Consider the following 16,002-nt stretch of genomic DNA (forward strand, 5'->3'; position numbering starts at 1 on the left):
GTGTTCTAGCTAATTGTTTTTTTTTCAAAAAATAAATAAAAATGAAGTAAGTGTTTTAGTGGTTTATTATGTCTATTGTACTTTTATATTGATGGACCCTCCATAGCTTGCTGATGTCAAATTGATTTCCATAGGAAAAACTGAATTTGTACCGGCAGAGGATGCTCATGTAATTGGCGACTGCATTAAGGTATTGGTTATAACATTTGATGAACTTGCATTCATGTGATGCTCTATCACAATTTCTCATCTTAATATCTTGATGCTCTTTAAGTTTGATATTATTGGGGCGACATTTATGCAGCATGTGCTTCGTGAGCTGCCATCTTCTCCTGTTCCTGCCTCCTGCTGCACTGCTTTGTTGGAAGCTTACAGTAAGTAAATTCCCAACTATTTTATAAGAGATTTTGCAACCATTTTTTGAATTTCTTATTTTCTGGTTACTTGTAATCACCGCATGGCTCTCTTTCTTGTTTTCCCTTGTATTCTCTTTTATACTTGTGTTTATTTGCTTTATCCTGCACTGTATATAAATATAACACAAAGGTGCCCAAGTAGTTGGTTTACACTTTTGACCCAAAGGTCATTGGAATATTTAGATGTCCATATTCAGTTAGCAGGATTTGAAGATGACGGAGGCATTAACTTAACATAGACGTCGACAAAACTTCCGCTGATGACCGATGGGTAGTGCCATGGCGGGAGAAGCTGGGTATGTTATTGGATGAAGGGCTTCTTTTATTTTCTATAGCGTCGAGAGAGAAGTGATTTCGAACTTTTCTGGAGAAAGGGGTTTAATTAATAGAAAGAGGGGGATTTTTTTTTTTTTTTTTTTGTATGTGTGTGTGTGTGTGTGAGAAAAATAAAGGCGAAAAGCCAAAAAAAGGAAAAAAAAGAAATCAGGGCTGCATTTTAAGCCATTGAAATCAAAACAAAAAAACCAAAGGGAGTGAGATATGGAATTCGATCCCAGCTCACAATTAAGGTATGCAACAACTTCAACTAGTGCCCCCAACCAACTTTTGTCTTTCAGGGTGCCTAATCAAATATAGACTCGTATATATATATATATATATATATATATATATATATATATATATATATATATATATATATATATATATATACATATTCAGAATTTTTTCCGACATCAACGGGGTCCGGTGACCCCCTACTTTACACGTGGTCCGCCTCTGGTTACAATCCATGAGTCATCGGACCTGAGAAGACTGTAGATCTGAAGCCTTGATTGTCGTTGTATGCAGAGAAGCGATGTGACCATCATGCTTGACTATCTGTCGTTCTTTTACAAGAGATTTGAGGGAGAGAATATTAGTTCTTTTTTTTTTTTTTTTGATAAGGTAAATAATTTTATTAACAATTGGGGGGAAACCCCCTATACAAGTCATATACTGAAAGAAGAGAACCTACACCAAAATATGGTTCTCAACAAAAGAGATCCAATCCTTTATACAAATTGGGACCTCGTAAGTACACCAAAAGGAAACTAGGGACATAACACTACTATGCATTTTTTTTACAAAATCAAGTTCCACCCCATCAAATGCCCTCCTATTCCTCTCTTTCCAAATGACCCACGTGATTGCTAAGGGGGTAACGCACCATGCCCTCGAGCTTTTCTTCCCCCTTCTCTGAGTCCAACTCTGCAAGGCCTCCTTCACTGTACCCGGCATGACCCATTGCATCCTAAACCACTTGAGGGCCACCGTCCATAACCGATTAGCCACCTTACAATGCAAAAGAAGATGATTTGCACTTTCGCCTGCACTATTGCACATGAAATACCCTCTGACATACGTGATTCTCCACTTTCTCAGATTCTCCGCTGATAAGATCTCACCCCTTGCCGCCAACCATACAAGGAAACAAACCTTCCTTGGTGTTGTAGGGATCCAAATGAAGTCATGGGGTAAGTACCTTCCTCTCTCAGTAGCAACCTCTTATAAAAAGAGCTAATATTGAATAAAGCCGTCACCACTCTCTCGTCACCTCCATACATCCAATATGTTGTTTGGTGTGTCTAACCCATACAAAAGCTCTATCAAATTGTGAAATTCTTCCATCTCCCAATCATGAAGGTTCCTTCTGAATCTTAAGTCCCAATGAATAACATCCTCATGACACCTATAAATTTGTTGGACTGTCATCTCTCTCTGGCATGAAACGCGATATAAATTAGAAAAGGCTTCCTTCAACTTGATCTCCCTGCATTGCGTATGTGCCCAAAAACTAATCCTACTACTTCCCCAACCTTAAAAGAGATATGTCCACAGAAATCCTCCCACCCCTTCATGATACTCCTCCACAAACCACACCCAAACGGAGTTATAATGTTTCTAGTCCTCCAATCACCATCCACTATACCATATTTTTCCGCTCTCCCCCCCCCCCAAAACCCAACACACACACACTCACTTCTCCTCCATCCTAAATCTCCAAATCCACATCCCTAACAGAGCTTTATTGAACACCTTGAAATCTCACTCCAAGACCTCCCCATTCCTTTGGAGATGTGACAGATCTCCAATTCACTAGCTGGAGCTTCCTAATGCCTCTGGATAATATTAGGCTATGTGAGGACTATTTCATTGCTTGTGCACTGCATTGACTATTTCAAACCCCATAAGTCATTCTCCTGTTAATCAAAAACAGGCAAGATTAATAGAGAGAATTTTAGGGTCAACATATCGATTTAATAGGAGAATAAAGAGAGTATTTATGTTGCCTGTTCTAAGATGTATTTTTGCTTTTGCGCCTCTCTGGTGCCTGTTTTATGGGGAAAAGGAATGATCAGCGGGTTCAGGATTGCTCTATTGAGTCTGCAAATATGAGGAAGAGGAGATTCATTCATGTGTTTGGCACTATTAGTATAGATGTTCAGGTGAAGATGTGGATCAATTTTTATTACATTGCCAAGTAGTCACACACCTGTAATGGGAGGTTTTGAGTTGGGTTAAAAAGTGGGTCATGCCGCAGACAATAAAGGAGGCATTTCATAACTGGACATGCAGAAGAAGGAAAAGAAGACCCAAGGCATGAGATGTAGCTCAACTAGCTCTTATGTCGGTAGTGTGAAGGGAGAGGAATATGATAGTTTTGAAGGGATCGGGTCTGAGTTTATACATGTGAAGAGTAGTCTCATGTCTCTAGTTTCTTTTTGGTGTACCCATGAGGTCCTTGTTTGTATAGATGATTGGGTGACGTTTACAGAGAACCATATTTTGTTCTAGGTTTCTATACTTTTTGGTGTACCACTTGTATACAAGGATTTTATGCGTTATTAAAAAATAGTCATGTGTACCAAACACTTAGTCCAATTCAGACATATAATTGCAACATAAGCTCTCAAGGGTGAACAGTAATTAAGATATTGGTTTTGAATATGTTAAGGTATCTGGATGATCCCGTGGAACTTTTTTGGGGGGGGGGGGGGGGGGGGGGGTGGAGGGGGCAGCAACTGGTTTCCATGCAAGTATGGCCTATGGGTGTCTATTGGCCTATTAAGGCCCCCCATCTCAACAGAGAAAAAAAAAAAAAAAAAAAAAAGACGAGACTTCTCTCAAGTGACAATTTAGAATAGAGATGAAAGAAACTATAAACAAAGAGTTTCAGCTTTAGGCAATAATGCCTTACCATCTTCCATGCCTATCAAGAAAGAAATAAACAAACGTTCCATCTTCCACATTCTCTTCTTTGGGAAACAGTCACTTCATACTATTTTTCTGCTTCCTGGGGTCAAATAATATCAACTTTTTAAATTAAGATTTTAGTTAATTATTTTGGGAACTCTGCTAGAGATTGTGATTATATGGACATACATTTACTTACTGCGTTTTACCTGTCTATCTATCTTTTCTTTGTGATTACATGGACTGCTGGTTTATGATCAATTAACATTCTTCACTTTAGACTGTTGAAACTTAATCAAATTGGTTCTTAACATCAAGTTGTTTCACTTTTGATCATAATAGAAATTGATAGGAAAGAAGCTCGGGTTAATGCTATGCGCTCTGCCATTCTTGAGACATTTCCTGAACCAAACAGGCGCTTATTACAGAGGTAGTTCCATTTGGTATGATGTTGATTAGTCTGCATGAAATTCTTGATTTGATCCTTTGGTTTCATTTTTTCGTGATATCTTTTATGGTGGTGCTGTTATCTTCTTTTTCTTGATAAATTACCACACCCTTTGTGCTGGTTTATTTGGTTTATTTATATATCTCTTGCTTGAGAAAAAACTAACCTTTGGATTTTCAAAACAAAGTGAGCTTAAAGTATATATCTCAAAAAAATAATTGGTTAGGATTTGAGCCAAAAAATAAGTTGGAAAACTTAAGTTCATTTGTAGAACGGGCTCTAAGTTCATTTGTAGAAGTGGAAAAACTGAATTAGAACGGAAACCTAATCGAACACTTTAAACTCGATTCAAGGCAGCAATGGAATAAATGACACAGATACTTTTGTGGTATTTTATTACTTATTTGGGGAAGAAATATGTCTCACAATGGCAGGTTGTCCACAGCAATTTCAAGCAGAGATATTTTACCCAAGTATAAAAAGTATGAGGAGATATTATACTAAGTATGAACAGTATGTCCCCAAGAAAAGTTTATGATGTCTGTGTTCACATTGAAATTTGGATGGGGAATGATGATACGTTTCTGTATTTAGAGCAGAAGAATGAAAGGAGTCCATCTAGTTGATTGTTATGTTCTGCTTGTAGTTTTACATTTATTGATGGAAGAAGAATTGATATGTACAATAAGTGGTTATCAGTTCTCAGCTTTTTCAACTAGGACCTGTCTTTCCCCCATTTATTTTCTCTAAAATACTCCCCCATTCACTGTCTCATTCAAGTGATTGCTAGCTTACGTGTGTCACTTTGGTGCTCAATTTCCCCCTATATCCGCGTTCACAGTTATTCTGCTGAGAGGTTGTCGGTCTAAGTTTAACTCAGTATTCTGACTAAATGTAAGACATTTCCCTCACTGCCATGGTTGTTATAGATCCATTATGCTAAATTGCTGGCTCACACAAGAAGATGATCAAGTCATGGGATAGAGACAGGGATACTCTTAAAGTCTCTGTTCGATAGTAACTACAATCATATTTACACAGTAGTTTATTACATCTTTATTCGAGGAAGCTGAACTTCCATATACTAGCCAGAAAAGTATTTTTTTTTGTTGCTCTCTTCAAATGCATGCATCTGTATACCAACCTAACCTGTAAAGTTCCTTCTCCTGTAGAATTCTGAAGATGATGCATACGATTTCTTCACATGCATCTGAAAATCGGATGACTCCATCTGCTGTTGCTGCTTGTATGGCGCCATTGCTGTTACGCCCTCTTTTAGCAGGGGAATGTGAGTTGGAGGCTGACTTTGATGTTAGTGGAGACAACTCTGCTCAGCTTCTTGCCGCCGCTAATGCAGCCAATAATGCCCAGGCTATCGTTGCGGCACTTCTTGAGGAGTATGAGAATATCTTTGATGTAAGTGGCTCCAAAATAAAAGACAAAAGTGTGTTCACTAAAAAGTAAAACCCTGAAGTTGTTTAAGAGTTTATATCTTTCTCTTTTGTGGTGCGATTTCTTTATCCTTTCTCCTTATTTATGAGTTTATTTCACCTTTCCCCTTTACTTATGGGTTCTATATCTTTATCCCATGTGATTCCCTTTCATCTCTCTCTGCATTTATTTTCTTATTATTGGTTGTAGATTTCATCTTTCTCATGAAAGTATTTTCTGTTTATTGACTTACTTGGTCTATCCTACTATAATACATATTTGTTGTACTAGCTACGTCCTTCTGCAGAATTTCATTTGATGGTTGAGCTTAGCTATTTGTTGCCTTCTCTTGCAGGAAGATAATCTTCATAGGTGCTCTATTTCAGCAGATTCTCAAATTGTAAATAGTGGGAGTGAAGAGTCATCAGATGATGAAAATATGGATATGAAGGACAATGGTTTTCACGATGCAGAGAATGAGGTTGACCCAGATTCCAATGATGACCGTGAGCGTGTATTGAGTGGAAAATTAAGCGAAAGCAGTGGCTCTGCTGCCAGTGATCTCTATGATTATAAGGTTCTTGCTCTTTCCCCTCCTCTTTCTATTTCACTTACTGATTTCTTCTTTCTTGATTGGGGATAATATGTATGCGAAAATAGAGAATCTAGGCACAAATATGATTTCTCTGAAAAGTGCACCCAATTATCTATGTTAATTTGAATTCCATGGGTGTTCGAAAAATTACCAAAACCCACAAGCGACCCCCTAATATGTTGCTTTTACCTCTTTTAGAAGTTCTGTTCCCTTGTTCCTCTCTTTTCAGATCGTCTGCATAATTGCAACTGACCACTTCCCATACTCTAATTTCCCCTTCCTTCTAATTGCCTAACCCGACATCAAATGTTAGATATATTCCATGCTGTGCTCCACAGTACATTTCAAATCTCTTGCAAATAAAGCACCAACTAGCATGGATTACCTTCCTCTTTCTCAAATGTTTGACAGTAGCTGGCATTACCAATTCAATATCAAACATATTCCAAACTGTGTTCCGCAATACTTCCTCTCTCTTTCACATAGAGCACTGAGTGGCATGGATTACCTTCCTATTTCTCAAATTCTGAGCTGTGAGTGTGTGCTCCTTCTGTTGCTAACCGAACAAAAATAGACATTTCTAGGTTTCTAGAACCATACGAAAGAGTAGGGAAGAGGTATCCTCCCTGCTCAGTAAACCGTGATAAAATGATTCAACTATGAATAGTCCTATTGGGACATTTGACTTGGAATATGTGCAGTACATGATTTGTTTATATTTGTAATAATTGAAACAACATAATTAATGAAGCATTTGGTGCATATATGTCTGGTCAACTATTTAAGAGTTGGCTACTACTGCATATATTTGCAGTCAATTCGAGCTATAAGTGCAGTGGATTCTTAAGATAACATTACTCTTTCATAGTTCCCAATGGGAATAGGTGTACTTTGTGTTCCAAAATAAAGTCACCTTGGCGAAATATCTCCTTCTCATATTTTCTGATGGTATCAGAGTTCTTTCTCCTGAGTTCCGTCACTGGTTTTGTTTATACTTACTGTCGGTACTTTATGTAGAGTCAAAGCAGAGGTTCACTAAGGGGAGTTTACCTATCATGAAGCAGGCAGTAGCCTCAAGGAATGGGGCATAAGCACCACAAATGTTTAAAGTTATTCAAATAAAATGAAATTAGAAGTAGATAAAGTAAGAAACTATAAAAATAATAGAATAAGCATTATGTAAAATTCAAAAGCAAATAATGTACAAAAGTTGATTTAACTATCTAGACATAACAATAGGAAGCACCTGGTACAAACAAGATAATGGGGTGTATATAACTAGATCCAAGGTGTAAGGTGTGTTAGGACATTCCTGGAGCAAACAATCGCAGGTGTAAAGCGTGGCATGAGGCGACTTTCTCACTTAGCGAGTCCTACGAGATTTTAGCCCCTCACTGTCGTCGGGCGTATAGCAGTTCCCCCCCAAGGAGTTGTGGGGAGTCTCCAAGCTTTGCCTTTAAATTTTTTTTGTAGATTTTAGACTAACTAGAGTTAAAAGCTTGAAAATTGGATCACAAAATTTAGAAAGACATATAGTTAGAATATAGATTCTTTTGTACAAGACTTGACTCCTTTTGTTAGAGCAGTAAAGATATTAAGATCTTGGATAACAAGGCTTTAGATATAGCAAGGGATGTGAATTATCATATGTCATCAGAGCAGACTCTTGGCAAGTTAGTTGAGAATGTGAATGTGAACTTACAAATGGTGTGAATTAGTTTCCTATCTTGACCGCAATAAATGCACTATGTTCAACAACAACAGAAGCCTAAATCTCAAGCTAGTTGGGGTCAGCTTTAGAAATCCTCACTGTCCATTTAGCTCCATTGAGCCCCTTCCATTTGTCCGGCCTTTCCATCGACCTCATGCACAGCGGGAGCTTAGTGCACCAGGCTGCCTTTTATTTCTATTCTGTTTTTTCATATAAGTTCTAACCTTGAGAAGCAAAGTCATATGCTTACAACATTTCCTAAGGCTCTTATCCGTCCAAAATGGTAATGGTTATTTGTCTATTGCTTCTTCTTAGTCATGCATGAATGAAAATGTTACATCTATATAATGATCTATATAAAAAGGATAAAGTTACTACTCTGGTTTGTGTCATACAAAACTGATTCCTGCTAATATCATATATCAAGTTTGGGCAAATAGAACATCCTGCCCTGGGTTTATCAGATTTTTGCTGATATTTATTAAGGGTGTGGATTAATTTGCTACACAGGGTTTCGGTGGTGATGATTCCGATATTGAGTCTCCTAGGGATAGTCGTGTACAAGGAGTGACATTAAAACCAACTGTAGACACTCAGCCTCATGCAGCTTCTGATGTTCCCTTCAGCGAACAGCTGGAAAGATGTGGAAATGAGGTTGATGGTCCTTGTGAATTAGCTGGTAGTGAGTCTCAGCGATCTATGGGTGAAATACTCTCATCTATGGATCAACCTCATGGTGTCTCTGGACCTGATTCACGCGCAGACAAGCCTAGCGGCAAGCTAACTCCTTCTAACCTGAATGTCAAAAGGTCAACCTTTTGGGGGAGAAGCAATGTGAGTTTTGGCCTTTATGGACTGATTTCACTTGTGACTATCTAATTTTTTGTCGGTTATACTCCATTTCACTTGCAATAAAGATTTTCTTTCTATCACGTGTTTAGTTTAATTTATGTGGTTATTAATCTGCAAAACCTTTGGGGTTTCTCTAGTGTCTAGAAACACTCAAATTTGACTTGGTACTTTTAGAATTATTTGTTACCTTTTGGATATGTTTGAACTTGCAATTAGGAAACTTCTATATATGTGGGGGAAAACAGCAATTAGCTTTCTGTTCTTTAAATAGGTAATCAAACTTGGGAAAAATTATTGATCGATAAGTTAGTGTGTTTTTTTCTAGAAAAATTGATTTAAGTAAAAAAGATTTGTATCTCTCACCCATTTGTATCATAACAGCTGAATTGGGAATCTGATCTTTTGATTGTTTTCTTTTGCACAGGCTAGAAAGACGCCATCGGTGGAATCAATTGATTCCTCTGGAGAGGAAGAGTACGTTTCTCTCCCTCCCTCCTTCCTGCCATCCCTCCCTCCTTTGGTGTCTAGAGAAACTTGTTCCATTTAATGAAATGTGGTAATTTATTCTTTTGGAAGATCGAGGATATATAGATGACTCTTTGATGTTAATATGAATAATTATTAACTTAAATAATGGAAGTTCGATTATCAACCGACATCTCTATGTTATAAACGTGGATATTTACTTCCTTTTGTATTATACTTTGTTTTGGGTCCGAGAGTTGTTCTATAACAAGGAGGGGGAAGGGGTGAGGGTGCTATTCTTGATGAAATGCTTATATGCAAAAGTAAATTGTTGCAGTGAGGTTCTAGTGCCATGTGATATTGATGTCCTTTTATCTTTCTGGGCACCTCTATATTTGTATGATTTGCATTTTGTGAATTCAAATCCTCATGGAGACATGCAACACTGAAAGAAATAACATTAATGAGTTAGTTTAAATCTTGTTTCACCCCTTTTTATTATTCGGCGTCCTTTCTAATGTGGGCTTTGATAACTTGTCAATAGGCTTGCTATACAGAGACTTGAGATTACCAAAAATGACTTGCGCCATAGGATTGCAAAGGAGGTAATCTATGTCAGTAGCTTTTACACCTCATAATTCATCTTATCTCTTCTTTTTTCTGATACCATTAACGTACAACTTTTGCTAGGCAAGAGGAAATGCAATTCTACAGGCGAGCTTGGAGAGACGGAAGCAAGCCTTGCATGAGCGGCGCTTGGCTCTTGAACAAGATGTATGCTTTATTTCCTATGCAATTAATTCCTAGAAAGTCCGGTAATTGTGTCCTTTCAAGATGACTTTTTCTCTTTTCCATGTGGGTCTCTGCGTAAATATGTAGCAGCTGGCTGCACTTATCTATACACAGACATACATAGCTGAGCTAAACCATATTCCTGGCATCCTTTTTCTTTTCTCATTTATGCCCTATTTTGGGTTGATTATTTACTCATACCTTTCCAATTCAATATCAGTTCTTTCTACTTGATCCAAGTTTTCTTAGTATTTTGGTCACTATTTAAAATATATAGTAGTGTACCTCTTTGATAAAATTTATAATTGTCCTTCGGTGTGTAAATTAAAGCTTAAGATGTCTTGTGCACTTTAAGTTGATGAAACTTTTTGCTTCAGAAGGTCCTATATATCTTCTAATGTGCAAGATACCATTTGTGATTTTGATGAAGGTTGCAAGACTACAAGAACAGCTACAAGCTGAGAGGGATCTAAGATATATATATATATATATATATAATATATATATATATATATATATTGTGTGTGTGTGTGTGTGTGTGGGGGGGGGGGGGGGGGGGGGGGGGGGGGGGGGGGGGGGGGGGGGGGGGGGGGGGGGGGAACAATGCTGCGCGCGCGCGCGCGCGCGCGCACTGGAAGTTGGTATATATATATATATATATATATATATATATATATATATATATATATATATATATATATATATATATATATATATATATATATATATATATATATATATATATATATATATATATATATATATATATATATATATATATATATATATATATATATATATATATATATATATATATATATATATATATATATATATATATATATATATATATTGATATGATATATATATATATATATATATATATATATATATATATATATATATATATATATATATATATATATATATATATATATATATATATATATATATATATATATATATATATATATATATATATATATATATATATATATATATATATATATATATATATATGTATGTCCTCTGGACAATTGTCGGGCACTCGCGGTATGGATTCCAAGGTTTGTATTGCAGATTCAGTAGGTTTATTTTGTTCCTGGTTCGGTTGATTTTATTGCTTCTGAAAGGTATTACTTTCTTAAAGACTAGGGCTGAGCTCGAAGAGATAGCCCTGGCAGAAGCAGATGTGGCTAGATTAAAGCAGAAAGTTGCTGAGTTGCATCATCAACTCAATCAGCAACGGCAGCATCACTATGGCTCGCTATCTGATGCTTGTGAGCAGTTTCAAAATGGGCCAAACCATAATTCTCAATTGTGAGTTTTGGATCACTTGTTTTTGTTCTGGTGCAATTGCTTAAATGTCAAGGATTTCTTAGTTGCATGCAGTCGTTAACAAATGTAGTTGTTATTATGAACAGTTTTTGATACGATTTCCATTTTTCATCATGGGCTTTGCCATTTGATTAAACATGTAAACAATGATCTATGCTATTGACACAAATGAAAAAATGAAAATCGGTGTAAAGTGATTGTCCATATATTCTTGTTCCAAACAGAGAATCACTAGGTACCCCTGCCAGTACTAGTGATACTGCCTCTTTTTCATCTATATTGTAATCCTTGTGTTCCCTTTTTCTCGGTTACGCTATTTGACTGCACACGATTTTCATATGTTAATCCCTTTTTCTTATTGGTGAAGAATTTTTTTTGAAAACAGAAAATGTAATATCAAAGTTTAAATTTTACTTTTTAACTTAATCTAATAATTTGAAATTTGCGGAAGCTGTATGAGATAATACTATTACTGGATACAATCAAATACAGGTAGTGATAATCTGGCCCAGAAGTGGTTGCCCTTTGACATAGCCATTTCAATAGCAACAGCAGCAAGATCTCCTCTTCCTTCTTTTTATTTTGGGGAGTGTCCAACCAGTTAGTTTTGCATTTAATCATAGTTAATAGCAAAATGAGTGATTAAAATGGTGACCTGTAGCTTAAGTGTAGATAAGTTTTATTGATTTTGGGGGTGGGGTTGGGGAGGAACAATCTCAGCAGTTGAAGTTGGGATCTGTTATGTTCAACAGCTCAGCCATTGTATTAGGCATTTCAAAGATTAAACAGGCATCTTTAAAGGAATAATTGGATTTGTGCCTATTCATTTTTTAAGCTCGATTATTTTGCAGCTGGTTGTGAGTACAGCCTCATGTTACAGCACCCCAATGCATTGTTTTTTCCCTTGTCACAGAAAGTGAGGGAAGTCATCAACATGAGACGTTGTATTAACATTTCCTCTTTGGACATACATATTGAAAGACTTGGGGGACCTGAACCATCTATTTTGATTTTGGATAATTTTTCCTTATGAAGTGTGTTTTTATTTGCAGGAAGTATTTCCAGCAAGATTTTGACACAACACTGGCTTTCTGTAATCATGAAAGAAGACAAAGAAGTCAGGTTATTTTTATCATTTATTAGCATATGATTGGTATGCACATTTCATCACACAATTGGCTCAGATACAAATTGAACTTGCTGCATTGAATCTGGGTTCTCAACCTGGGTCCCGGTGTTGTTTGATCATGTGATAAAGTAAGACTAAGGAAAGTAGAATTGAGAAGAACTCAGCTTGATTATTCCTCAAGCCATTGAGGTTCAAATAGCTAAGTATACATATTCGAAGAAAGGAAAGATAATCAAATACATCATTACAAGCTATCCTATATTTATGAGATTCTAGAATAGTCTAGAATGTCTAGATTCGAACACTCTCCTTCAAAGTGGTGCATATAAATCATATGTACCAAGTTTGTTACAAATAAAGCTGATACAAGAACCAGTGAGGGACTTGGTAAAGATATCTGCAAACTGATCATTTGAATTCACGAATTTCGTAGAAATGTCTCCCAAGAGTATCTTTTCTCTGTGGAAGTGATGATCGATCTCAATGTGTTTAGTTCTCTTATGAAACACTAGATTTGATGCAATCCAAAGTGCGAATTGGTTATCTCACTCAAGTTCCATATGACTGATTTCTCCAAACTTAAACTTCAAGTCTCTGAGTAACTCCTTAATTCAAATTAGTTCGCAAGTTGCCACATCCATTGCTCGATATTCTATTTTTACACTAGATCGAGCAACCACAATTTGTTTCTTGTTCCTCCAAGACACCGAATAACCTCCTACCAAAACACAAGATCCAGACGTAGACCGTCTATCAGAAGAAGATCCTACCCAATCAGTGCCTGTGTATCCAACAATTTTCTCATGGCCTCAGTCCTCAAAAAGCAATCCTTTGCATGGGTTGACTTTATATATTGAAGAATACGAACCACTGCTTCCCAATGATTATTCACACAGATAGTCCAAAAACTGACTTACAACACTCACAAGAACGACAATGTCAGGTCGAGTCACTGTGAGATAGTGTACTCACCGACCAGTAGTCCCTACCTTCCAGGATCACTAAGGGGCTCCCTTTGTCATGGTAGAAGTTTATCATTTTTATCCATAGGTTTGTCAATAGGTCTACTACATGTCGTACTTGTCTCCTCGAGAATGTTTAGGGCATACTTACGCCATGAAATGACAATTCCTGATTTGGACTGAGCAACCTCAATGACTAGGAAATACTTTTAATCTTGCCTAGGTACTTTGTTTGGATGTGCTGAAAGAAATACTGCTTTAATTTAATTGTACCATCATGATAATTGCCCGTGATGACTATATTATCAACATAAGCTACCAAATGAATGCACGCATTTGGAGCAATATGTCGATAGAATAAAAATGACCAGCCTCACTGTGAGTCATACCAAACTCCTGAATAATCATGCCAAACTTACCAAACCATGTTTGAGGAGACTGTTTTAGACAATATAGGGACCGACACAACTGACATACAAGACCACTCCACTGCCCCTGAGCAACAAAACCAGGTCTTTGCATATATACATATAATTCATCCTCAAGATCACGATGCAAAAAAGCATTCTTAGTGTCGAATCGACAAAGGCCAATGTTGATCAACAACCATGGATAGAAAAAGACGAAGGCTATTTTAACCATCGAGGGAAAGTATCACTGTAATAAGGCGGGCCTTAAGTCGATCAATTCGACCTTCCAGACCAACTTTGACTGCATAAACCCATCAACAACCTACGATAGATTTACTTGGAGGTAGAGGAATAAGCTCTCAAGTACCACTAGCATGTAAAGCAGACATTCTTCGATCATAGCTTGTCGCCGTCTAGATGGCACTTCACCTGCAAACATAGGGGTAGAAATAGAGGACAAAGATGACATGAAGGCATAATTGGATAATGATAGACGATGATAACTCAAGCAGGTATAATGGGATTAGGATTACGGGTGGATTGAATACCTTTCCGAAGTGTGATTGGTGGACTAGATGATGCAATCTAAATTACCATGGTGACGACTCAAGTGTTCAAGCCGAGGAGACCCAAATTGAAGCTCGAGAGGATGTGGATTGAAGCCCAAGATCGCCTACGTAAAGAACAAGTCTAGCACCCAAATTAGGACTTCTAGAAGCTCTAGTGTGAACATGAGGGGCTGGTCTAATGTGAACGAAGGAAGCTTCCTTTTGTGTTTTCTAGGCTTATTAAAGGCTATTTTGACTTTCATAATGTATAGTGGCTTTCTAGGCTTCTAGGAGTATGCGGTTTGTAGTCTATGCACCTAGAAGACTACACTTCCATTTATTTCTTTTGACTAGTATATTTTAAGAACCTTAATTAAAGGTGCTTGTAATTCATTTTGAAGGGAACCTATCTTGAAATATATGAATATTGAATATTGTTGAAACCCTATAGTCTTGAATGACTAGTGTTAATTTGGTGGACTCCAAATTGAACAACCCCCGTTTGATCTAACAGTTTGCAAGAGATGGCTATTCTCTTGAGGATTGTTTGAATAGGATAGGTGCCTTTTGATCCTTTTGGGAGGTAACTAGGACTAGTTCTTCTAGTTATTGTTATTCAAATTGTGTCTTCTTTCTATCTTTGTTATTTTTCTTGCATCAAGGAGGATACAAGATTGTAGTAGGTGAAGGATTCAGTGCAAGATGTGAATCATTTGGACCTGATGTTGGACACTAACGACGATGATAAGTCAGAGTGATGGAGCTATAGAAGGTTGAACTGTAGATGGTGGAGCTGTAGAAGATGGAACTGGAGTTGTAGGTGGTGGAGCTATAGAAGATGAAATTGGAGTTGTAGGTGGTGGAGCTGTAGAGGATGATGAAAAAGAGATAGTGACTTAAGTCTCTAAAAGATGGAATTGGTAACACCTTAGAAATGTCTTAGGTGATCTCCTGGACCTGTGAAGTATGATTGGGTTTCAAGAAATTAATTATGTGGGTAATTGGTTAAATGTTGGATTAAAGTTAATTGAAGAATAAATGGATAAGTGCTATGTTGGTAAAGTTATTCCACGTAGGTCCATTGCAATGAGAAACTCATGACACTTCTCATTTATACATGCAGAAGTGGTGGCTCGTTTATAGCCAAGTTCTTGGCATTAAATTAAACACTTAGTGGTGTGGACCCTACGGCCAAAAAGGGAAAACATTAGCTCAAGATTTCTCTTTAATTATACATATGTGCAACAACTTTTTCTCCTTGAGAATAGATATATATCCTCTGTAGCAACTTTATTTGAGATCGCACTTTGGGGAGCTAATGCTCTTAATTTCAGCAACATTATTTCCAAATTTCTTCTATGCAACTAGTGTTATCAAAAGCGAAAAGCGCAAAAAGCTCTAAGGTCAGCCTGGGGCTTTAAGCGCAAAGCGCAAATAAAGTGTGGGCTTTAATGAAAAAAGGCGCAATGGTGCAAAAGTACAAATATATATATATATATATATATGTTTAGTCAAAGCCTACTACTAATAAGCATGAATAACAAATATATGGACAAAGAAATTGTAAGAAATTACGATAAAGTGAAATATCAATTATCGAGTGTCACGTTTTCAAAAGAGGCTCATTGGCAAGGAAAAGTATGTCTTAGAGTCTTGATGATGACACTGAAG

The 16,002-nt window shown here is 36.9% G+C and overlaps 1 protein-coding gene across 1 annotated transcript in view; it reads left to right on the forward strand.

Moving 5' to 3' along the window:
• LOC132061794 (rho GTPase-activating protein 7-like) overlaps positions 1-16,002 on the forward strand; it is a 46,501-nt gene that overhangs the window by 24,217 nt on the left and 6,282 nt on the right. The window contains exons 9-21 of the mRNA XM_059454431.1: positions 135-190; positions 305-374; positions 3,993-4,080; positions 5,271-5,514; positions 5,885-6,106; positions 8,346-8,669; positions 9,112-9,161; positions 9,697-9,757; positions 9,843-9,926; positions 10,375-10,426; positions 10,950-11,011; positions 11,095-11,264; positions 12,335-12,404. Coding sequence (XP_059310414.1) covers positions 135-190; positions 305-374; positions 3,993-4,080; positions 5,271-5,514; positions 5,885-6,106; positions 8,346-8,669; positions 9,112-9,161; positions 9,697-9,757; positions 9,843-9,926; positions 10,375-10,426; positions 10,950-11,011; positions 11,095-11,264; positions 12,335-12,404 — 1,553 coding nt within the window. The remainder of the gene's footprint in view (positions 1-134; positions 191-304; positions 375-3,992; positions 4,081-5,270; positions 5,515-5,884; positions 6,107-8,345; positions 8,670-9,111; positions 9,162-9,696; positions 9,758-9,842; positions 9,927-10,374; positions 10,427-10,949; positions 11,012-11,094; positions 11,265-12,334; positions 12,405-16,002) is intronic.

This window comes from Lycium ferocissimum, chromosome 7, assembly GCF_029784015.1.
Source record: "Lycium ferocissimum isolate CSIRO_LF1 chromosome 7, AGI_CSIRO_Lferr_CH_V1, whole genome shotgun sequence".
In the NCBI taxonomy this organism is placed as follows: domain Eukaryota; kingdom Viridiplantae; phylum Streptophyta; class Magnoliopsida; order Solanales; family Solanaceae; genus Lycium; species Lycium ferocissimum.